This window comes from Amborella trichopoda, chromosome 4 (assembly GCF_054954075.1).
Source record: "Amborella trichopoda isolate Santa Cruz 75 chromosome 4, AtrichopodaSantaCruz75HAP2 v2.0, whole genome shotgun sequence".
In the NCBI taxonomy this organism is placed as follows: Eukaryota; Viridiplantae; Streptophyta; class Magnoliopsida; order Amborellales; family Amborellaceae; genus Amborella; species Amborella trichopoda.
In genome coordinates this window covers 8,185,919-8,206,346 of record NC_142339.1, presented here as the reverse complement: position 1 = coordinate 8,206,346, position 20,428 = coordinate 8,185,919, and the positions used below count along the sequence as shown (strand labels likewise).

The following is a 20,428-nucleotide window of genomic DNA, read 5'->3' as shown; positions in this document are numbered from 1 at the left end:
TTCCTATTGATCATTTGGACCTCGAGATATATAATATAAATAACAAAAAAAAATTGAAGTCCTAAAATAGGGCATCTATGATAACTTATCCGGACCTTCTATTTTTAAGATTGTCAAATGATTATAGATCTATTCTATTTGTACTATTTTTTTCGTGATTATAATTGAACATGGATTTTCAAGCTATTGTTCAGTTTCTGACACGAGAACTACATCTTCCGACAAAATTTAAAGGTGTTGCCTTACTTGTATAGTATAAGATGTGCACCTTATACAAACATCATTCATAAATTAAAATACGGCCAAAACTTTTTAGAAAAAAATATAAGCCTCACGTCAAAACTTGCAAAATTTTATAGTCCTACCATTTGAAATCCTACAAATCAATCATCTTGGCCTAGACCATTATGGTTTTTAAGCTCTAAAATAATATATATTGTAACACATTATCTAGATTATCCATTTTCAAGTGTTCACAAACCCACAAGATCTGTACCATTTTTTTAATTATAAATTTTATAATCGTTACTTAAAATAGATTTTAGAGCCATCTTAAGGATTTCCAATGCCTAAAGTATTTTCAGAACAAGATTTCACGTTGCAAATTTACTTTTTTTATTATAAGGTCAAAGCCTTATAGTAATTGCATCCATATTTTTGACGAATTTGTTTTGGATTTTTTGAAGGAAAGGTTTACATAAGTTATCAACTTTATATTGGAAAAGTAAGGTACGTCTGTCAAATCCAACGAAAAAAGTCGTTTTGATACTAAGAAACCCTCCAGGTGATGAACCTAGAGATGTAATGACATAGATAAATAATAATAATAATAATTTGAAATCTTAAAAATGGTACATCTTGTAACACATTATCTAAACTGTCCATTTTCAAGGATTTCATGTTTATGGATCTGCACTATTTTCTAAGTTTTTGGTTTTATAATTAGATATGAAATATAATTTTAGGCCATCATTAAAATTTTCAACACCAAAATTGGAACTTTGGACAAGGTATGGAAGTGCACAATTTATGGTTGACACCTCAAAATTATATCTCTCGTTAAAGTTGAGGCCCTAAACAATCAAAGTAAGGCACACCTTCAAATAGTATTAAAAGATGTCATTTCAATACTAAAAATCTTTATGATGGATTAAAATTTTATTTTCGTTCCTAATTATAAAATTTCTAGCTACAAAAATAGTGCATATCAAGTAGATCTATGTATACTTGAAAATTGACTGTCTAAATAACGCATTACAAGATGCAATATTTTAAAAACTTGAAGTCCTTTTGGTTTTTTTTTTTTTTGTTTTTTTTTCTTATGTACATATATATCTCAATGTCAAGATGATCGGATCTAAGAGCTTTTCAGCATCAAAACAACTTCTTCTACTGATTTTTTGAGGTAAGCCTTACTTTGATTGCTTAGGGCATCAGCCTTAAATAAACATTTTCAGAACGAGACGGTTTTTTTCCGGCAGATATTGAGTGAAGATGCTGAAAGTTTGGATGTTAACACAATTACAATGTGAGTCCGTAGGAGCATAAAACCTCTCGGTTTTTCCTTTGACCTCATCAATGCCACAAGACCACCTTAGCAGGGCAAGGAAATTGTGATTAAGCCTTACCAAGCTTTTTTTTCATTTTATTATCTTTTTTCTTTTTCTATATTTTGAATCTCAAAAAAGAAAGAAAAAAAATCCAGTTTTGACCTTTAGTATTGTGGTAAATTAAATATGACGGGGCCAAATGAAATCTTAAATTATAGCACTAAAGCCTTCTAGAAAGAATTTCAAACGACCATGTATCATTTTTGCTCCTTCATTGAATCAGAGCCAAGACTATAGTATAAACAATTAAAGTAAAGTACACCTTTAAATAGTGTCAAGAAATGTGGTTTCAAATTAAATAGTATCAAGAAATGTAGTTTCAATACTGGAAATTGATAGCATTAAAATATATTTTTATCTTTAATTATAAAATTTAAAGCTTCAAAAATAGTGTAGATCGAGCTGATTTATGAAAACTTGAAAATTGATGGTCCAAAATTGTGTTACAAGATCCACTATTTCCAAACTTTAAATTCATTTTTTTTCTCATGCCCATGCATCTTGATATCAAGATGATCAATTTGAGGATATTTGGACATCAAAATAACCTCTTCTAGTGAAATTTTTGAGGTGGGCTCTAATTTGATTGTTTAGAGCCTCGGCTCTATATAAACTTTTTCCTTAGATATGGGCTCCATCTTTACAAATAGTTAATGGTTGCAGTTTGTATAGAGCCAAGGCTCTAAATAATCAAAGTAAAGCGCACCTTCAAATAATGTCGAGAAATGTGGTTTTAATACTAAAAATCTTTGTGATAGCTTTAAAATATATTTTCATCACTAATTATAAAATTTAAAATTTCGAGTAGATCTATGAAAACTTGATAATCTTAAACTTGAAATTTATGTTTTTTCACATGTCCATGCATCTTAGGGTTTAGATGATCAATTTTAAGATATTTGAGCATCAAAATAACCTCTTCTAGTGAAATTTTTGATGTGCACTCTAATTTAATGGTTTAGAGCCTCACACTTATATAAACGTTTTCTTTAGTTAATAATGCTCCCACTTCCAAATCAAGCATGCTCGGAAGACATGACACTATCTCTTGTAAAACACTTGTGCAAACTCCACAGTCCAACGTGTTCACCCTAATCAAGTGCATTACCTCACACTTATTAAATTGATTGCATAAGATCTCCTTTAAGATTTTCTTTACGTTTATACCTAGTGTCACTTATGTATAAAATATAGAGAAAATATATCGTTATTCTCTATTTTTTACTTCTATATCTCATAAGACTCAAGGATTAAAAATATTACTTGTAAGCAAAATGTCTCCATTTTTTCTATCTTACAACCCCTTGGACCTCTTTGACCATGAATTTTTAACCCAAATAAACACTAAAATAACACCCTCTCCAAAAAAAAAATTTCTTTTCCATTAACATTTTCTCTCTCTCAACTCTATCTCTCTCTCTAGAACCCAAAGTTGCATAGAAGTTCTTCTCTCTCCTCTCTCTCTCTCAAAATTCCTCTTCTACAAAGAAAGTTATGTCAAACCGGTACGATCAGTCTTATAGTTTGAAATGTCTTTGCAAGGAGAGTCGATGTAGAGAGGGGAGATAATTTAGAGAGAGAGGATGTAGAGAAGGGGACTTCTCTGTAATTTTGGATTTTAGAGAGAGATGGTGATTTGAGAGAGAACGCCAACGAAAAAAAAAAAATTTGAAGAGGGTGTCATTTTAATGTTTCTTTTGGTCAAAAATTCATGGTCAAAGGGATCCAGGGGGTTGTCAAATAAAAAAGATGGAGGCATTTTGCTTACAAGTAATATTTTCAATCTTTGGTCTCATGAGATATAGAAGTCAAAAATAAAGGATAAGGAGATATTTTCCCAAATATATGAACTCTTATTCTTAGCTATCTAGCTATCTCACCTAAGTGGACGGTTGTCATAGCTTCAATCATATTATTCTATTTAATACAATTTTATTTTTAAAAATTTTATAAATTATTTTCAAAGTAAATTTGAGAAATCCCCCTTCTCACATGGATCCAATTAATAAAAATGAGGAAATATATTTTTAATAATAAAAGACCAAAATGCCCCTATAATTTATATGGTCATTTTCACTATTATTATTGTCAGAGATATTTTTTTCTCATTTTTATTAGATGTGCCAAAGTGGAGATGTGGGATGCCCAAAATGTCATCTCATAATGGTTTGTACAATAACATGTTAAATTCGTGTATTTTGAGTCGTTCGATCAAGAGAAGATGACCAAAGGCTAACCTGTAACATCATCATTGAAGTTATCTTAGTCGTCCATTCAAACCGAATAGCCGAGAATTGCTGTCATATAACTTTTATATATAGAAAAAGTTTATATAAGGTTGCAACCTTAAAATGTAGAATTACATATGCACCTCAAAAATCCATGGAAAAGGTTGTCTTAATGTTGAAAAAACCTCTAATTGATCATCTCGACATCGAGATGTATAAATATGAAAAAAAAAAAGATTTTGAATCCCAGAAATAGTGCATCTTGCAATACATTATCTAGACCGTCTATTTTCGAGATTGTCATATGTTTATAGATCTACTTGATTTTAACCATTTTTTAGGTTTAAAATTTTATAATTAGATATAAAAATAGATTTTGAGATACTCGTAAGAATTTGTTTCACCGAAATTACATATTATGATGAAACTTGGAAGTACGCATTAATTGGATTGTTTAAGGTTGCAACCTCATAAAAACCACACCTTTTATATATGGGTGGAGCTACAAAGAAAGGTTTCTCAACTTTTAATTAATATCAACAACTCACAAAGGGTAGGGCCCAAATCCCCAGTGACTAACCTTTTAATAATTATACAAATCCAAAAAAAAAAAAAAAGAGACTAAGAGACTGACGCCCTTCTCCTCCTCTCTTGCTGGGAGCATACAGGGTTTTCCTGCGTCTCATTTATTTGATCTAAGTACATTTTTCCTTGAAACAAAGCAGAGTTCTTCAATTTTCTCCACCCGAAACCCCACACCGACAAGTTCTTGTGTTTGTTGAGCCTCGTGCACTCATGCTGCAGCTCCGAGTAATCATGTTGAAGCTCCGATAGCTTCGCCTTCATTCTCTCAATCTCTGCCTTGATGGCCTTCACCTCCCTCTTGGTTGATGAGCAATTACACTTGCCAACCTCCTTATCAACAGGAACAGGGCTCCCTTGTGTTTCACCACAACCATGGCCCTTGTCCTTTCCATGATAGGCAACCCTGAACTTGGCTTGCTCAGCATATAGCACCTACATGTTCTCATTTCACAAGTAGCCAAATAAGTGCAATTTAAGTGAGACCATACTCAGCCTGTTTGAGCAAGGTTTAAGGAAAATATACTATTAATCGCATGATCATGGCAAAGCTATGGTTATAACTGTGAACACCATCCACTCGATCGATGTGCAGTGATGGAGAGAAAGAGTGAGGCCCCGTAAGTCACGCTCTTGTTGCTCCGGCTCTCTCTCCGTCACAGTCCATCAGTTAATTCGACAGTGATTAACTTTTCTTCGATCACATGATTATGGCATACTCTCAAATTAGAGACTTGGTCTGGAGCAAGGGATGTTAGAAATCAGCATTTAACCAAAGTATGGAGAAAAAAGAAGTAAAGAAGGAAATTTGAAAGACACAAAACAATGGAAAAAGAAAAGAGAGATTTTAACAAGTATATTGAGGGCACGTTCAGCCACTCTACTTAAATATTTCATTGCTTGTGATTCTGCCTCCTAAAACATGGGTAGCAATACTGATTTCATATTTGATTTGACTGCAGATAGTAGATTTTGGAGGTTCAGATCCTATCTTACCTAATTTAAAAAAATGGCTTCAAACCTAATTTAAAAAAATGGCTTCAAATAAAATTATAGGGCTTGTGGTTTGTCACAAAGTTTGACATTTTTTTTTTTTTTTCGAGCTTTGAATCTAGTTAATACATTTTTACAACCACCCGATTTAAAGTCTGGTGCACAAAAGTAATTGTGACCTCCTTGTATTAAAAATAAATTATCTCTTAGTATAATTTTTATAATATTATGGTTATTTTTTATCAAAAAAAAGTTTGAGGAAAATATTTCAAACTTTGAGTGTGGTTAATGGTATGCCTTTAACCATTAGATCTCATATCTAATTAATAGGGGTGAGTAAAATTTTGTCGGACTTTGAGGGTGGTCAATGGTGTGCCTCCAACTAACCAATTTCATATTCATCGATTAGGAGTGATTGTGATCTTTTTGTACCAAATGTTTTAACTATCCAACATTTTACGTAAAATGGAAAATTTGCATATCCAAACCAAGTATACATCTTCCCTATAATTGTAATTTCATCGTTGTAGATCTCATATATTCATATCATTGGCTGTAGCACTCAACTTCAACATGTAGTCTTTTAAGACTAAAGAAACTAAATTGACCAACCCTCCATGGGTAGTGAACATCCATTGTCAGGAAACATTTTAAAGGGCAAATTATTGTGAAGTCATGTAGGTAGTCAAAAATTTGCATTATTAAAAGGGCATAGGGACTTATCAAACTTTTCCAAAATGACAGTTAACGCCCACCAAGTGTGTAGATATGATTGGTTTCATACAGTTGTTTTTCGTAAGCAGTCAAGGGACCATATTGATACTTACTATTCCATAGTTTTCGGACTCCCACTAAAACAGGCAGTTGGGGACATGTTTGTTCTCAAAGTCCAAAATATTTTTCTTGAATTTTGTGAAAAAATTGATACCTCTAACCAATCAATTTCACATCTTACTGCTAGGAGTGGTTGTGAACTTGTAGTAAATTGCACTCTTAAGTTCTATTTGTGAGAAAACATGACTCACTTCCATCAACCCAATTTCATATTGGATGGCTAGGGGTGATTTTAAATAATATGGAAACTCTTGGCAAACAAAACTTTACATGTAACCCCACCCAAATATGAAGTATGTGTGACCCTTCCAGTCATCCGATCTAAATGGATGGCGAGAATTACTTTAATCACTATCATGTCGAATATTATTTGATTTTTAATTATTTATAAATCATTTTTAAGTGAATCTTGGGGTGTACCTAGCAAAAATTTTAAAAAGAATATTTCTGAAAAAGAAATGACCAAAGTGTCCACCAAATTTCCAAGGGTATTTTGGTTATTTTTATGTAAAAAAATATCTTTTGTTATATTTCATGTGAGTCTGAGAGAAATGTGTGCATGCCACAAATTTCACATAAAAATATTTATAAAAAATAAAAATAAAATACTCTTAGCCACTGGATCGGGATCTAGCACTCAGGACTTGTAACAATGTGACTGAAGTCATCTCAATAGTCTATTCAGATTGGACACCTTAGGACATGGGTCATATATACTTTATATGTTTATATGTGAGTGCTGCCACATATAAAAATTTTCTTAATAAAATTAGGGCAAAAGGCAAAAAAAATATAAAATATAAAATTGCCTTGGTAAAATCATAAAAGTGCCCCAACATTCTCACCAACGTTTTCTTTGTCTAGTTTCTCTGTGGTATTGTGAATGAGCAAGACATGGGAATTGTGGCTCATGATTTGGTGATTAGGCTGGGCAAGAGCAACAACACCAGCCTCCAAGGTTCAAGTCGTGTCTAAGGACCACCCAACTCAAATGTATATTGTGCCATTGGACTATTGAGAAGTTGCTTATTTCTCACCATATATGTATCATGTTGTAGTAAATGTAATAAAATTTGAAGAGTACCTGCACCACTGTTCTAAGGGGTAGACGCTCGTTCTGGGCAGCATGCATGCAGGCATCTGGTGAGAGCCTTTGACAATCCATCAACTTACACAATCGACGCCTCTCGTGCTCCGATAACGAGGGATGCGACTGCCGTTGTAATTTCTCATGTGAGAGAAAATTTGACAAGAAGCAATTGAGAATATGAATAATCATCATCATCCGAGCCTTATCCCTTATTTAGGCAAATTAGAGTATAATTATTTGGAAAAAATGAAACTTTGTTCGCATACAACTCATGTTTTATGCATAGAAAAGAAAGAAAAGTTCAATTTCTTTAAAATATGAATCTCAAGGAATTGCCCATAACCTAAATGACAATTTGTTAGTAAACTGTGTGAGAATTATATGATTTTCGTCCAATATCCAAAATATTCATATGGTTCCTTGAAGTTACCTTTAGATATGTATCAATGGCTCTATAGAGACCATCATCACATAATCTTGCTGTTGCAGGTAAAACCTCAGCTAAGGTTTGAAACTTTGCAACTGATAGATCATGGTCCCCTGCAACCTCTGCCAAGTACCCATCTATTAGCCTTCCAACTGCCCCCTTCCCAACATGGTCTCCCTCCACTTGCATTAGATAGTACTCCGCAATCCTGTGCACTATGTCGACATCGTAGCCACCTCCATCACCATCGTTATAACTTGGTATGAGTAGATCTTTGATTTCGGCCTCTTCAAGCGCATAACCGACCCTTTTCTCTAAGTCAGTTACTAAGGCTGGAGCAACCGAAAATATCATTGAAAGCCTTAACAGACTTGACAGAAATGCACATGAGACACAGCCTCTTTCTTGTGGCAGTAAGCCCACTAAGGATTCTATGATGGCCTTCTCTTCCTTTTTCTCCCAGTTTATCTCCTTGTCGGCACCACTTTGGATCCTAAGTTGGAGCTCACTCCCTGAGGTTTCGGTGATTGGGAGCCAAAACTTCGCATAATGTGTGATGCATTGACCGATGATTTTGGGGTCCATGAGCTTCGACTTGATCGATGTGAGAATTCGGGAGAAGTGATCGATTCTAAGGCGCACAACATCATCAAACCACCACAATGCAGTGCTAGGCTCACTACTAAGCCCAACAAGTGTGAGCCCATTTATTGGCCCAACACTGTTATAACTAGATGTTGTAGGCTCCACAATAGAAAGACCAATCGTGGGGCACATGATTGTGGGTCCCACTTTAGCAAGCCAAGAAGATGGTTCATTTAGGGTAAGCCTGGCAGTGGTAGTGTGCTCAAGTCCATCATGCCCAATTGGGGGACCATCACAAACCCTTTTGGAGATGGAGTCACAGCATCTCCGAACAATCTGAGAGGTTTCGGCCCAAGGGAAGAGGGACTCGCAGGCTTTAAGCACTGTGAGGGAAGCAGCCCAAGATGGGAAGACAGCCAAAGCTAGGAAAGATTCGGAACGAGTAATGAGGTTGTGGTCCTCCAGAGCACTAGTCATCTCCAGGATCTCTGCAGCGCAACGGATTGCTGGAGCATTCTCAGGGTTGAGATCAATAGGGAAGCCATAGCAGAAGCGGGCAATGAGGACAAATGCCTCTGGGCCACCGGGAAACGTCTCAAAGACGACGTCTGGACCATCGTCGGTCTGGTTTGCGCCCTTGAAGTTGAATCGATTAAAGTAACCGCATCTCGAGAGCAGAGGGTACTGCAAGAAAAGGGGGGGGGGAAGATAAAATTGAAGTTTGGATTGCTAGATTCACACTAGGCCAGACATTGCTGTCATAACTTGGAATTTGGTGGAGATTCATCAAAATTTGAACAATAGTCCATTTATGCAGCACAAGATATTGGGGGAAGTTAAAAAAATCAATGTATAAAGTCTAGATATTTTGAAAATTTATGAACTTTGATTCTACCCTTTCCCTTCACATTAACAAGGTTAAGTCAAATTCCAAAAAGAGCACCCATGGCCATGCATCTAAGCTTTAAGATGTAAATTTTGAAAATTTATAGCATTCAATTGTGTGTGTACTAATTTAATACATACATGGGTACTTTTTGTAGGAGATCAGGCATGGCCTAGTATATGTTGGGCATGTTTGGAACTTTGGATATAGTTATTATCATTAACTGCCATTGTTTTAATAAAATTAACCGTGATAATGACCTTTTTGTTGTTTAGAGTAAACTTATAAGCAGTTTTATACATGAGTTTATCTATTTGAAAATTTATTTTTACTTTATTTAGAGTATTTTGCTTCAGTCTCATGTTTTTAGCAAGAAATAGCTAGAACTTGCTAGAAATTTTCAAAAAATTTATTAGTTTTGAAATTTTTGGCTAGGGTATCAAAAATACTTAATACAAGGTACACATCGACCAGCTAACGAATAATATTATGTAGAGTATATCGATCTTAGATAAGATAGTTTACTCATGATAAAATTAATTGTCGCCCAAACAAGCCCGTAATCTATTTGCATGATATATGTAATTTTCACCTCCTATGTTCAATGGCAGGTGGTGAAATTAACTGTCCTGCTTTATAGAGCAATGTGGGTAACATGGAAGTCCCTCAAGTGGAGCATACTATTCTATCCATCGTATCTTGTCCTTACTAAAAGAAAGAAGAATCAAGTTCAATTCCTACAGCTGAAATGCACTAAAAACATAAAAGAAAGAGTGTATAGTCATATAAGAAAATGGTTCATGAGTATGAGTACCTTGTGGAGGAGAAAGGTCACATCTTCAACCTTTATGGTTAGATCAGTTGGGATATGTGAGTTGACAAACCTGAAATTATTATTAGAATTCAGAGAGAGAGAGAGAGATGGCTCAAATTCATTTCTAGAAAACATATACCCTTTGTGAGAGATTGTGATAGTCAATCGCAGGCGGACACGCGCTCGTGATATCATGTCTCAGTTTCATTGATAAAATAATTTTAAACAAATGAAAATAACCAAATTTAATGTCAGAAAAAAATAGCGGCTTGGGAAAATAATAGAATACTTTGGTGCCATTTTTGCCTCATTTTCCTTCTTTTCTGTTCTGTAACCATGTTTGTTTCTTTCTCTGGGTTGATTTCCCTGTTATAACATTGTTATCATTGTAAAAACAAAATGATGTGGTTTATATAAGATGCCCTCCTTATAAGGAAGAAGTAAGGCACACTTCTAAATTTTGCCTAGAGATGTAGTTCTAGTTACGAAGATCTATGACGGTTGGGAATACTATTTTTGTCCCTAGTTATAAAATTTAAAATTTAAAAAATAGTACAGATCGAGCATTAACACTTGAAAACCTTAATAATAGAAGGTCTAGACTCACAAAATGCACCATTTATAGGACTTGAATTTTTTTTTTCCTTCATTTAAATAGAGTCTCGAGGACAAGATGATTAACTCGAGGGTTCTCCAATATCAAAACACTATTTTCTTGAGGATTGTTGAGGTGTACTTTACTTCAATAGTATAAGGTTTTGAAACCTAATATAAACTTTTTTCGAAACAAAAAATGAGGAGCCCCAATCTATTCCTTTATACCAGACTTAGGAACCTTGTCTACACATGTAGGAAGGAGAAACGGAAAAAAGTAGACTATGATTAATGTTTTCATTTTAAGTTTATTGAATGAAAGTGTTGTCCAATTTTTAGGAATTCTTTTGAACGAATACAATAAATCAAGTTACTAGAATAATTTCTAGTTTAAGTAACAATGAGAAAGCAGGCCATGAAATGTAGCAAAGGAAAAGGGTCCGGTTTAGGCACAAAGCCAGAGTCACACAGGATATTATAATCCCACCTGAATTTTGTTTTTTTTTTTTGGGAAGTGTACACAAAAAATGCTTTTTTGTTTTCAAATTTTAAAAAATAGTTCTATATATCTTATTTTTTATACTCAAATCCCAATTTTTAAGAGTACAAAGGGTATTTTAATTTTATCTCTTTTTTTTATGCATCAGATTAAGCTCAAATTTGTTATGTTCGTACTTTTCATCATCACAAATGTATAAAAAATAATATAGACATAATAAATAACCAAAATGCATGTACATTATACAGGGATGTGGTAATTTGATTTATTTAAAATTTATTTTTTACTATTTTTATAGTTGTGCAATCATTAGAAGTATGAAGATGTCAAATTTGAGATTAATAAGGTGTAATTTGGCCTTGCCACATACTGAGTTAGTCCGAGTTATGTGTCCTACTCAAGGTACATAAAAAAAAATTGAAAAACATCTAAAAATATTGTGAATTAATACATGTATGTTGGTGTATATTTTTTTGTATATGATTTGGATGTTTATGGCATACATTATTTGAGTGCATTTTTTGGTTTTTTTTTTTTTATATAAGTGTCCCCAACTATCAATAATTTTTTTTTAAATCCATTTTCTATACTTTTTTAAGCATATTTGGGCTTTTTAATATTGATCTTGATTTTACTCTTGCCATAATACTTTTATTTTATTTTTTACAATTTGTGATTTTTTTTTTTTTTTTAAGGCTTTTTGGCACTATACAAAACTCTTCCAAATCCACTCAAGCTCTGCCAAGTAACTTGCCTCGGCCAAAGCGCTTTCGTCACTACTCTCTAACCATTCGATCTGAGAATGGATCGGTGGAGTTTATCATTCCTCCAATTAAATATGAAAAGCTGCTCGCAACCGCCCCATTTTAAACATCAAACACTTGAGGTACTGGCCTAGGTCTAAGCCCCTTTGTTTTGCCTTGTTTTCAATGAAAAATTTTTATTTTTTAACACAAAAATACATATGAAGACTTGGGAGACAGCTCGGGTAGTCTAATTTGCATCAATATGATGGATTTTACCCACCAGTCTAATTTTTAAAACTTTACTTTCATTAATATTTTTTAAAAAAATATTTTTATTTAGCTATTTAAGAGTACGTTCATTAATGCTTACCTTCCGGGTACTACAGCACTCAACATAGGACAAAGGCAATGACGATGTTCTCAAACTCGAAATAAAGACCAATACTACACTATAAGGCACTAAAACTCTAATTTGTCAAAAAAAAAAAAAAAAAAAAGCTAAAAGTCTAAAAACAATAAAAAATGGAATTTGGAAAAAATTTATTTATATCTGAAAATAATTTAAAAAATATAGAAAAGGAAAATATAAAAATAGAACAAATGATAAAAAAAAAATCATAAATAATTGTCAAAATTAAATAAGAACGTGCTTATATATTGATTTATTTAAAAAGCAATTTCAAGAATTTAGTTTTATTTTTTAATTTACTGGCTCACATTACTCTACAGATTTCGAGTCAACTCACCGAGTCCCTAAACACCGGCTACGAACTTGGCATTCTGATCTGAACTGAGCTCAACAAAAAAAGATGAATCGAAGAAAATGAAGGTTCCTGAAACTGAAAAATATGCAAATATTGGCCTCATAAAGATGTTTAAAAAAAACAAAAATTTGGCCTCATAAAATAATCAAACCAAATTATGTCCCATTTCCCAATGCATGTAGCATGAGGTTAAAGAATACGTCTTGAGCTCAGTACACCTGGGTTCAGCTGTCAGCATCCAACCCGGTTCACCAACCAAAACAAAATCTTTGCAGCGAAGCAACAAAAAATTATCAAATTACAATAGGAAACACAAGTTGCTTCCACCCTCTCTCTCTCTCTCTCTGAGAACAGTTCAAAATTAACAGTTCTTTCTATCTCTGTGAACAGTTTTAAAATGAATCTCTCTCCCTCTCTATCTCTCTGTCTATTTCTCTCTCTCTGTGCTGAGCTGAAATTAAGTGAATGCTTGATATAAACTCTCCTACCATGAATTTCCCTCGCGTTCGAAGCTTTCGGCCACAACCATCCGCTTCGAACTCGATACGACCGCTCTGAGATCCGCGCCATCGCCTGAACCGCACACTGAATCCTGGGAACCCATGCTCGAAAACACGCTCTTCTTCATCTCTCTCTTCCTCTCTATCTATCTCAATTTGGTTGGAATATGTGTAAAAATGGAGTCAAAACTCAGAAGTGGGCACATGCAACCATCCCTCTCTTCTCTCTCTCATGTTGACAGGAAAGTAAATGCGTGAAAGATATGTTTGTGGCTAGGAATGTGCAGTGAGGGCCTGTGCCTTAAAAAGGAAAATAGTTTCATGCTGGTTGGAACGCATTTCTACAATATGCGGTCCCTAAGTATGAAGCATCCATCTTAAAAAGGGTCTATCTAAAACAAAGTTAGTTTCGATGCAAATAGGTTGTTCATCTAAAATAAAGTGAAACTAATCGTTTAAATATTTTTTTAATCTAATTTTTTTTATTTTTTAATTTATTTATTTTTTTCATATTCATGATCTTCATATTAAAAATTATATATTCTCTAAAAATTACTATCAAATTATATTTTAATAATATATTTATTTCCATGTGTAATATAGGGGCTGGCCGCATAGAAACCGTGTCCGCACTTAAAACGGAAAATTGCAAGTGTGCCATTCGATCAGTACCTTAACGGATTTCTACTCGTTCCATTAAAAGAGTCTAAAACACTTCCCATTTTGAAAAGGGTGCGGTTGGTATAGCTCTAAACAATCCAATTAGAGCCTACCTTCAAATATGCCGAAAAATATAGTTTCAATAGTGGAAATCTTTGGATAGCTTTAAAATATATTATCATCTTTATTTATAAATTTTAAAGCTTTTAAAACAGTATATATCGGCAGATCTATAAAAACTTGAAATTATTGAAAATTGATGGTCAAAAATGTGTTACAAAATACACTATTTTCAAACTTGAAATCCATTTTTTCTCATGTCCATGCATATTGATGTTGAGATGACCAAGTTGAAGATATTTGGGCATCAAACCAACCGCTTCTAGTGAAATTTTTGACGTAGGCTCTAATTTGATTGTTTAGAACCTCAGCTCTATATAAACTTTACCCTTTTGAAAAACGCAATAAAATCATCATTGTAACTTCAAAGAATTTACCCTAATAAAATGCTTAAAAGTTGAATGGGACGAAACTCTCCTCACACAATTTTCAATTTTTTGCATAAATAGATTGAAAATGTAGAGAGAGAAAGAGGCTTAAGATCATTTCCTTCAAATGTGAACCTCTATTGATTGTTCAAACGTACAGTGCGTATAACCCACATCAAAGAAGGTGGCAATCCTTCCCAAAATTAGTTGAAAAAATCAAGGAGAGTGGGGCTATGAAACTAGGTTGTATAGGCTTATATAAATAATTGAAAACGATCTTCCTATTTTTCTTGGCTGACAAGAAGTGCAAACTCGAGACAATATTTGCTCTCTACTAATTAAAATTAATGTGTATAAGATTGGAGTGGGTAAATTTTTTCTTCAGATGGTTGAAAACATAAAGATGAAATGATATCTCGCCTATTTACTATAGCGAAATCTCAATGAAGTGGAATTGTAGGAGTTTTAAAGAGAGAAAGTAAGCAGGAGAGAAAATGGGTATAAAAGCTAAAAAGTTGGTTGAGAAAGATAAATTCGAAAATATATTTTGTAGGATTGTACACTAAGGCCATTTATTTGGATCAAGGAGGTCTCAGTCACCTTTAGCGCCTCTTAAACTTGATGGCCTAGATTGCGTCAGACAATTTGTGAAATTTTCTCTAAACTTTGAGATTGGTCATTAAAAATACCTCTAGCCCCTCAATTTTGAATGTAACAGCAATGAGTGACTTTGATCTTCTTGTACCAAAAATAAATCGTCTTATTATATGTTTTTTTTATACTTTATAAATTGAGTTCGAAGTTCATTTGTATGGTTAGTCCATGGTGACACATTATGCATGCACATAGATATGCTTCGTGCGCTTTGGTCCTCCACATGAGTAGCATACTATCTCCTTGGTTCTATGAACGTATAAGAAGAGAAATCTATTATTTTCTCTTCTATATTCTTTAATATGATATTAAAACCCCCCATTTCACTTAGATCTCACTTTCAAAAAATTGTATGGTCTTCGTTCAATCTCAATATATTATTTTATTAAGGGCACAGAGAGTGCAATTAGAAAAACTTTAGGTTGAGGTTGATCTATGGATTGAAGAGGTTGCCTTCCCAAAATTTAAGATCTTAAAATTACTCCTAGATTGGGTTGTACTCGAGGGAGCAAATGGATAACACTCTTAATGCAACCTTTGGCAAAGAAGAGCAAGAATAAAAATCTTCATGATGGCTTTAAAATCAATTTTTAATACTAAAACTCAAATTTGAAATTCAAAAAATGTTATAGATTTTGCGGATCATTGAACACTTATTTTTAGGGTGAAACATAGCACCTAGATAATTTGTTTTAATATAAACTATTTTTAGAACTTGAAATATTTTTTTTTTACAATCATAATGTTCAAGTCGAGATGGTCGACATAAAAGTTTTTTGATGCTTGAATTGCAATATTCGATGAGTTATGAGACCCATCAAACCATTTTCCTTTTCCTATTAGTTGGGTTGTGTTCACGCCTCCCATGCATAAAGAAAACACATGCGGTGCCGAAAGAGACGGAGTAAAGCTTATTAGGGAGGGAAGCCAGAAAGAATGTTTGAAAAGTTGAACCTTTTTGTCGCATGAGAAGTCCACCTCGTGACACGTATGTATGTGATGGACCACTAAATCTCTGTGGTCTTGCAACCCTTTGCCTCTCCCAATCTCATATCCCGCACGTACATCTATTATTAACCTCGACTCTTAATATTCCCATAGCCACAAACATAACTCTCTTGTCTCCCCACGTGCATTTATTTCAACCTTGCTCCACTCTCCATTCCCATAGCCACAAAAATAAAACTCTATCTCTCTCTCATGAACCTAGCTCCACTCTCTCTCATACCCCTTTGTAATCTGTTAATATTGGTGGCAATGAGCCAGGTGGCCCAGCCTGGTCCGGGCAGCCCAGCACTAAAAACTTAAGGCCACAAATTATGGTTCAAGGGCTAGGCAACCAAGGCCCCATAGCTAGCCCAGGGCCATGACAGGGCTGGCTCGGTTCGGCCATGCTAGCATTTTTTTGGGTAGACGTGTGGGGAATATAGGCCTCTATCCATTTTAGAAATAATTAGTAGTTTTCAAATGGAATCCTAGATCGGTAGTTGAAGCACAAGTAATGTTACCACCACGGCTCAACCCCATTCCCAAATAACTTAGTTGGCTTTCTTTTCTCTCGTTTTTTTTAAAAAAAAATAAAAACTTTTCTCGCCTCTTAGGGCTAGGGCTTCTTTGGCCCAATGAAGGCTAGGGCAGACCTCAGCTAGGGCTTTTTGGCCAGTCAGGGCTTGGGCCGCCGCTATGAGGAGTAGAGCTAAGGCAAGTCAATCCTAGGCAATCGACATGATTAAATGACTAAAACCCAACTTTCTTTGGCATCCATCTCTCTCACCTTGGCATCCATTTTTTTTAGTAAAAAGTCTCTACTAACATTCTATTCCACTAAATTTTTATCATGCTTAATAATGGAGCCACTAAATTTGTTCTATATAACTTCTTTCAAGAACTAAAAATCCTAAGTTAATAAATTTAAACATCAATTCAAATTTCCCATCTTTTGTTATTATATTTCTCTTAAAGACACTTTTGCCACACTCTTCACTCTTTTCATGTTGAGTTTTGCTTTTCCATTCTTGTTGGGTGTCAGCACATAGAATCACCACGCCTTTGATTCTAGTATCTGGTCTCCTTCTACCACGAAGTCAACAATATGGGAAAATAGTTATATCAAAGGTTTAAAGAAATTTCGATCCGAATAGGACCTACCTGATTAGTTTAGATCAGTTAAATTAATTTCTTTAAATGGGCGTTTAGAGAGAGAAATTAAATACAAAACTGGTAGAGAGATAAAACATTTACAAATAGAAATAGAAAAAATTATCAGTTCAATAAATTAATTTTTAAAATAAAAGAAAAAAAGACAAGATCCCTTGTCTTTACAAATGCAAGTCGCATTGGACATTAAAACAATACAAAAAAAGAGTTAGAGATATCGATTTTATTACCAATGATTACATTATATATTTCGTTTTGATTATAAAATTAATTTAATAGACAACGAATACTCAGACACGAGATTGATTCTTAGTATTTACATATTTTCAACAAAATAATGAAAAGCCGCAATGAAATTACCACTATTTTTGTAGAAACCTAAAAACATAGATTTTTAAGAAATTATCCTATTTTTAAAAAACTTTAAGGTTGGATCCAGTCGATTCACCGATCCGAACTGCCGATTATCTCAACCGGACTTATTACACTCCACACCAAGTCACCATCATCCGATGGTACGAGATCAACAGTCTAGCTTCAATCTCGAACCGAGAAAGAAAATTTTGGCCAAGCTACACCAATGGAACATGAACCCCTTTGATTACAAACTCAAACCCTAGGTGAATTCTCTTAGCAACCTAGTTTGATAGAGATGGATTCTCTTTTTGCTAAACCTTCAAACCCTTAACTATAAATCCATATTTGAGAGATAGGAGAGAAGAACTCCATAACCTAAACCCTTAGGTTCTTTCACAATGTGGGAGAGAGATCAAACATGAGAGTGGTGCGTACCCCTTTTTTTAGGATATGAGAGATAAAGATGGGAATTAGGTACAAGAGATAAAGTGTAGAGATTTTTTTGGTAGAGACAATCCATTTTTATAGGCTTTGAGTAAGATTAGAGTTTCTTAAGGTTTTCATTAGCTTGCTTCTTCTTGTGAGATTGAATATAGACTGTCGATCAAGGGTAACTTGTAGGGTGAGAGATCTGAGTCATTCATTCCATAAATGGGCCATCAGCATTATGGAAGGTGCATGAACCATTATCCCCCTTTCCTAAACTATTTTTTCATTAATATATTTAAATAAAATAAATATCATGCATTCTATAAAATTGCACGATCCATATCACATATTCCATAAGGATATGTCAAATAATATCAAGTAGATAAATACTACCAAATAAAAATAAGATAAGATCCATATCAATTCAAATTGACCATATCTATGTAAAACAAACTTGCTACAAAATAGATAAAGCCATGGTCAATATATCGCTTCCAAGATTTGACCACATGCCGCAAATCAAACTAGCATTATTTTAAAAGCAAACAAGACATGGTGGGCCCATGTGTACTATGGGCCCCATTGAAAAAAAATTTATTTTTAAAATTGAAAAAAATAATTTAAAATATATATTTGAATTTTTATAACTTTGTAAGAACAATAACTGGATTTTTATAAATCCAAAAATAACAAATAAAATATTGAGAGATTCATAAAATTCAAATAATAAAACTAAAATCATTTCAATAATAAAATGAATACAATTAAATTAATATGATAGGAAATTGATCCATATAGTTTTAGGAATCCAATCTATAATGACGGGGTACTCCACCTTCAACTGTGGACTACAGACCACACTAGCTTTAGCGAACCGACCCAGTGTTTTCCATGACTTACAGTCCAAGTAGGGGCTCATTAGCGGGTCAGCAAAGTCAGGTCGATGAATCAAGGGGTCGCAATCCCAGTCTGTGGATTACAGGTCCTCCCCTAGAGACGAGTTAAGGTCACCACGACCTGATGCAACCACAGCTCTATGGTGCATAAGGGTATATCTCGCACATGCATACGCTTCACCCAAAGGTGGATATCTGGCTTTGCTGAATGATTTATCAATATGCATGCCATGTGATGGAACATGGATGAGGTTCTAACCCTCATCTCAGTAGGCCACCATTACACATAAGAGTCACACAGTCCCTCGGCTCACTCATTCGGGCAGATTCTCTGACCTCATCAAGGGCTAACTCAGAAACCATCATCGTTTGTTCTTCATGCCCAGGTGACATGGGTTTTTCCCAACCGACTGGCCTAGATCATTAAACACAGATCAGTATCAGCAAACCATCGTTTGCTTAGTATGGTCCACGATAAACCACACTCCCACTGAGTTCATGTTCCACTATATTATTTCATTTTACAAGCACTCATAAGGTTTTTAAAGGCCACATAAACCCAACAGTATACAACTTATTATGATGATCTTTAATTATGTTTTGATGGGGGAAGGTGGTAGGAGATCTTAGAATAGGGAATCGTGCTGCAAAAGCACATTCGACAACATTTTGCAACAACGACTGACAAATGTTAAATAATTCCTCCACAATGTTGATTGGGTTATTTTAGGAAAACTACGGTAACGAGTGTGGTGCGGTGCAAAAAACCTAGAGATATTGGGGTATCCAACATCGATAAGATGGTATTTCCTTAAAAATTACATGTAAATAAGTGAGGATATTACTTGTTGACAGCCCGTTTGCTAAAAACCTAGACTCTGCGACAGATCCCTCCCACCCTACCAGGACATATTGAAATTCAAAGTTAAAGGATGACACCATCATAACATTTTGGGATAAGAAACCTTTCTTACTACGATATTTGTCACGCACATCATTTGTGTAATTGTGACAGGTATGTAGGTATTGTCAATGGCTCTAAGGCAAAATGTTAGTTCATATAACTTACAAAGGCAAGTAGATTAAGGCAAAACACCACATGTGGGTGCCGTCGATGGCTCCAAGGCAATCATGTGATTGAATGTTCCGCAGGACATTTGTACCGGGTTACAACAATTGATATCAGTAGTATTGACAATGTAATCAGCTTTTCCCTAAGCGATGCCCTATGAGAAATAGATCTACTCTGCCATGCACACCGCATAGGCACCGATGCCCTATGAGAAATAGGTCTACTCTGCCATGCACACCGCATAGGCACCGATGCCCTATGAGAAAGAGGTCTGCTCTGCCATGCACACCGCATAGGCACCTCTTTGAGCTTTTTACTTTTACTAATATGTGCCTTGTTATTCGATAGAAAGGGATACAAGATGATACTCATGAACGAGCAAACAATAGCCAATTACTAGCTTATAATTCAATGGTAAAAATAAAACAATATCCATGAGCATTAACCCATTATCTCACGTAATATAAAACTAAATTTAAGAGCGATTTACTTACGGATCCGAAATCTTTACCTAAAATACAAATGGGGCAATTTTGAGAGACAATTACGTGAAAGGTTGGTCA

General features: G+C 34.4%; 1 protein-coding gene across 4 annotated transcripts; it reads right to left on the bottom strand.

Moving 5' to 3' along the window:
• Window positions 1–4,291: 4,291 nt before the first annotated feature.
• LOC18442854 (BTB/POZ domain-containing protein DOT3) lies at window positions 4,292–13,300 on the bottom strand. Of its 4 annotated transcripts, none has more exons than XM_088864784.1 (6): window positions 13,141–13,300; window positions 12,635–12,727; window positions 10,050–10,119; window positions 7,768–9,033; window positions 7,332–7,475; window positions 4,292–4,855 (listed from the first exon to the last, which is right to left on the bottom strand). In XM_088864784.1, exons 4-6 carry the CDS (start codon window positions 8,824–8,826, stop codon window positions 4,460–4,462), a joined length of 1,599 nt encoding a protein of 532 aa, XP_088720910.1. In that variant the 5' UTR covers window positions 8,827–9,033; window positions 10,050–10,119; window positions 12,635–12,727; window positions 13,141–13,300; the 3' UTR covers window positions 4,292–4,459. The 4 variants fall into 4 exon arrangements, with proteins under 4 accessions (XP_088720910.1, XP_088720911.1, XP_011626510.1 ...); XM_088864785.1 differs by having other exon boundaries at window positions 7,332–7,460; XM_011628208.3 differs by lacking the exon at window positions 12,635–12,727.
• Between the last annotated feature and the right edge of the window lie 7,128 nt (window positions 13,301–20,428).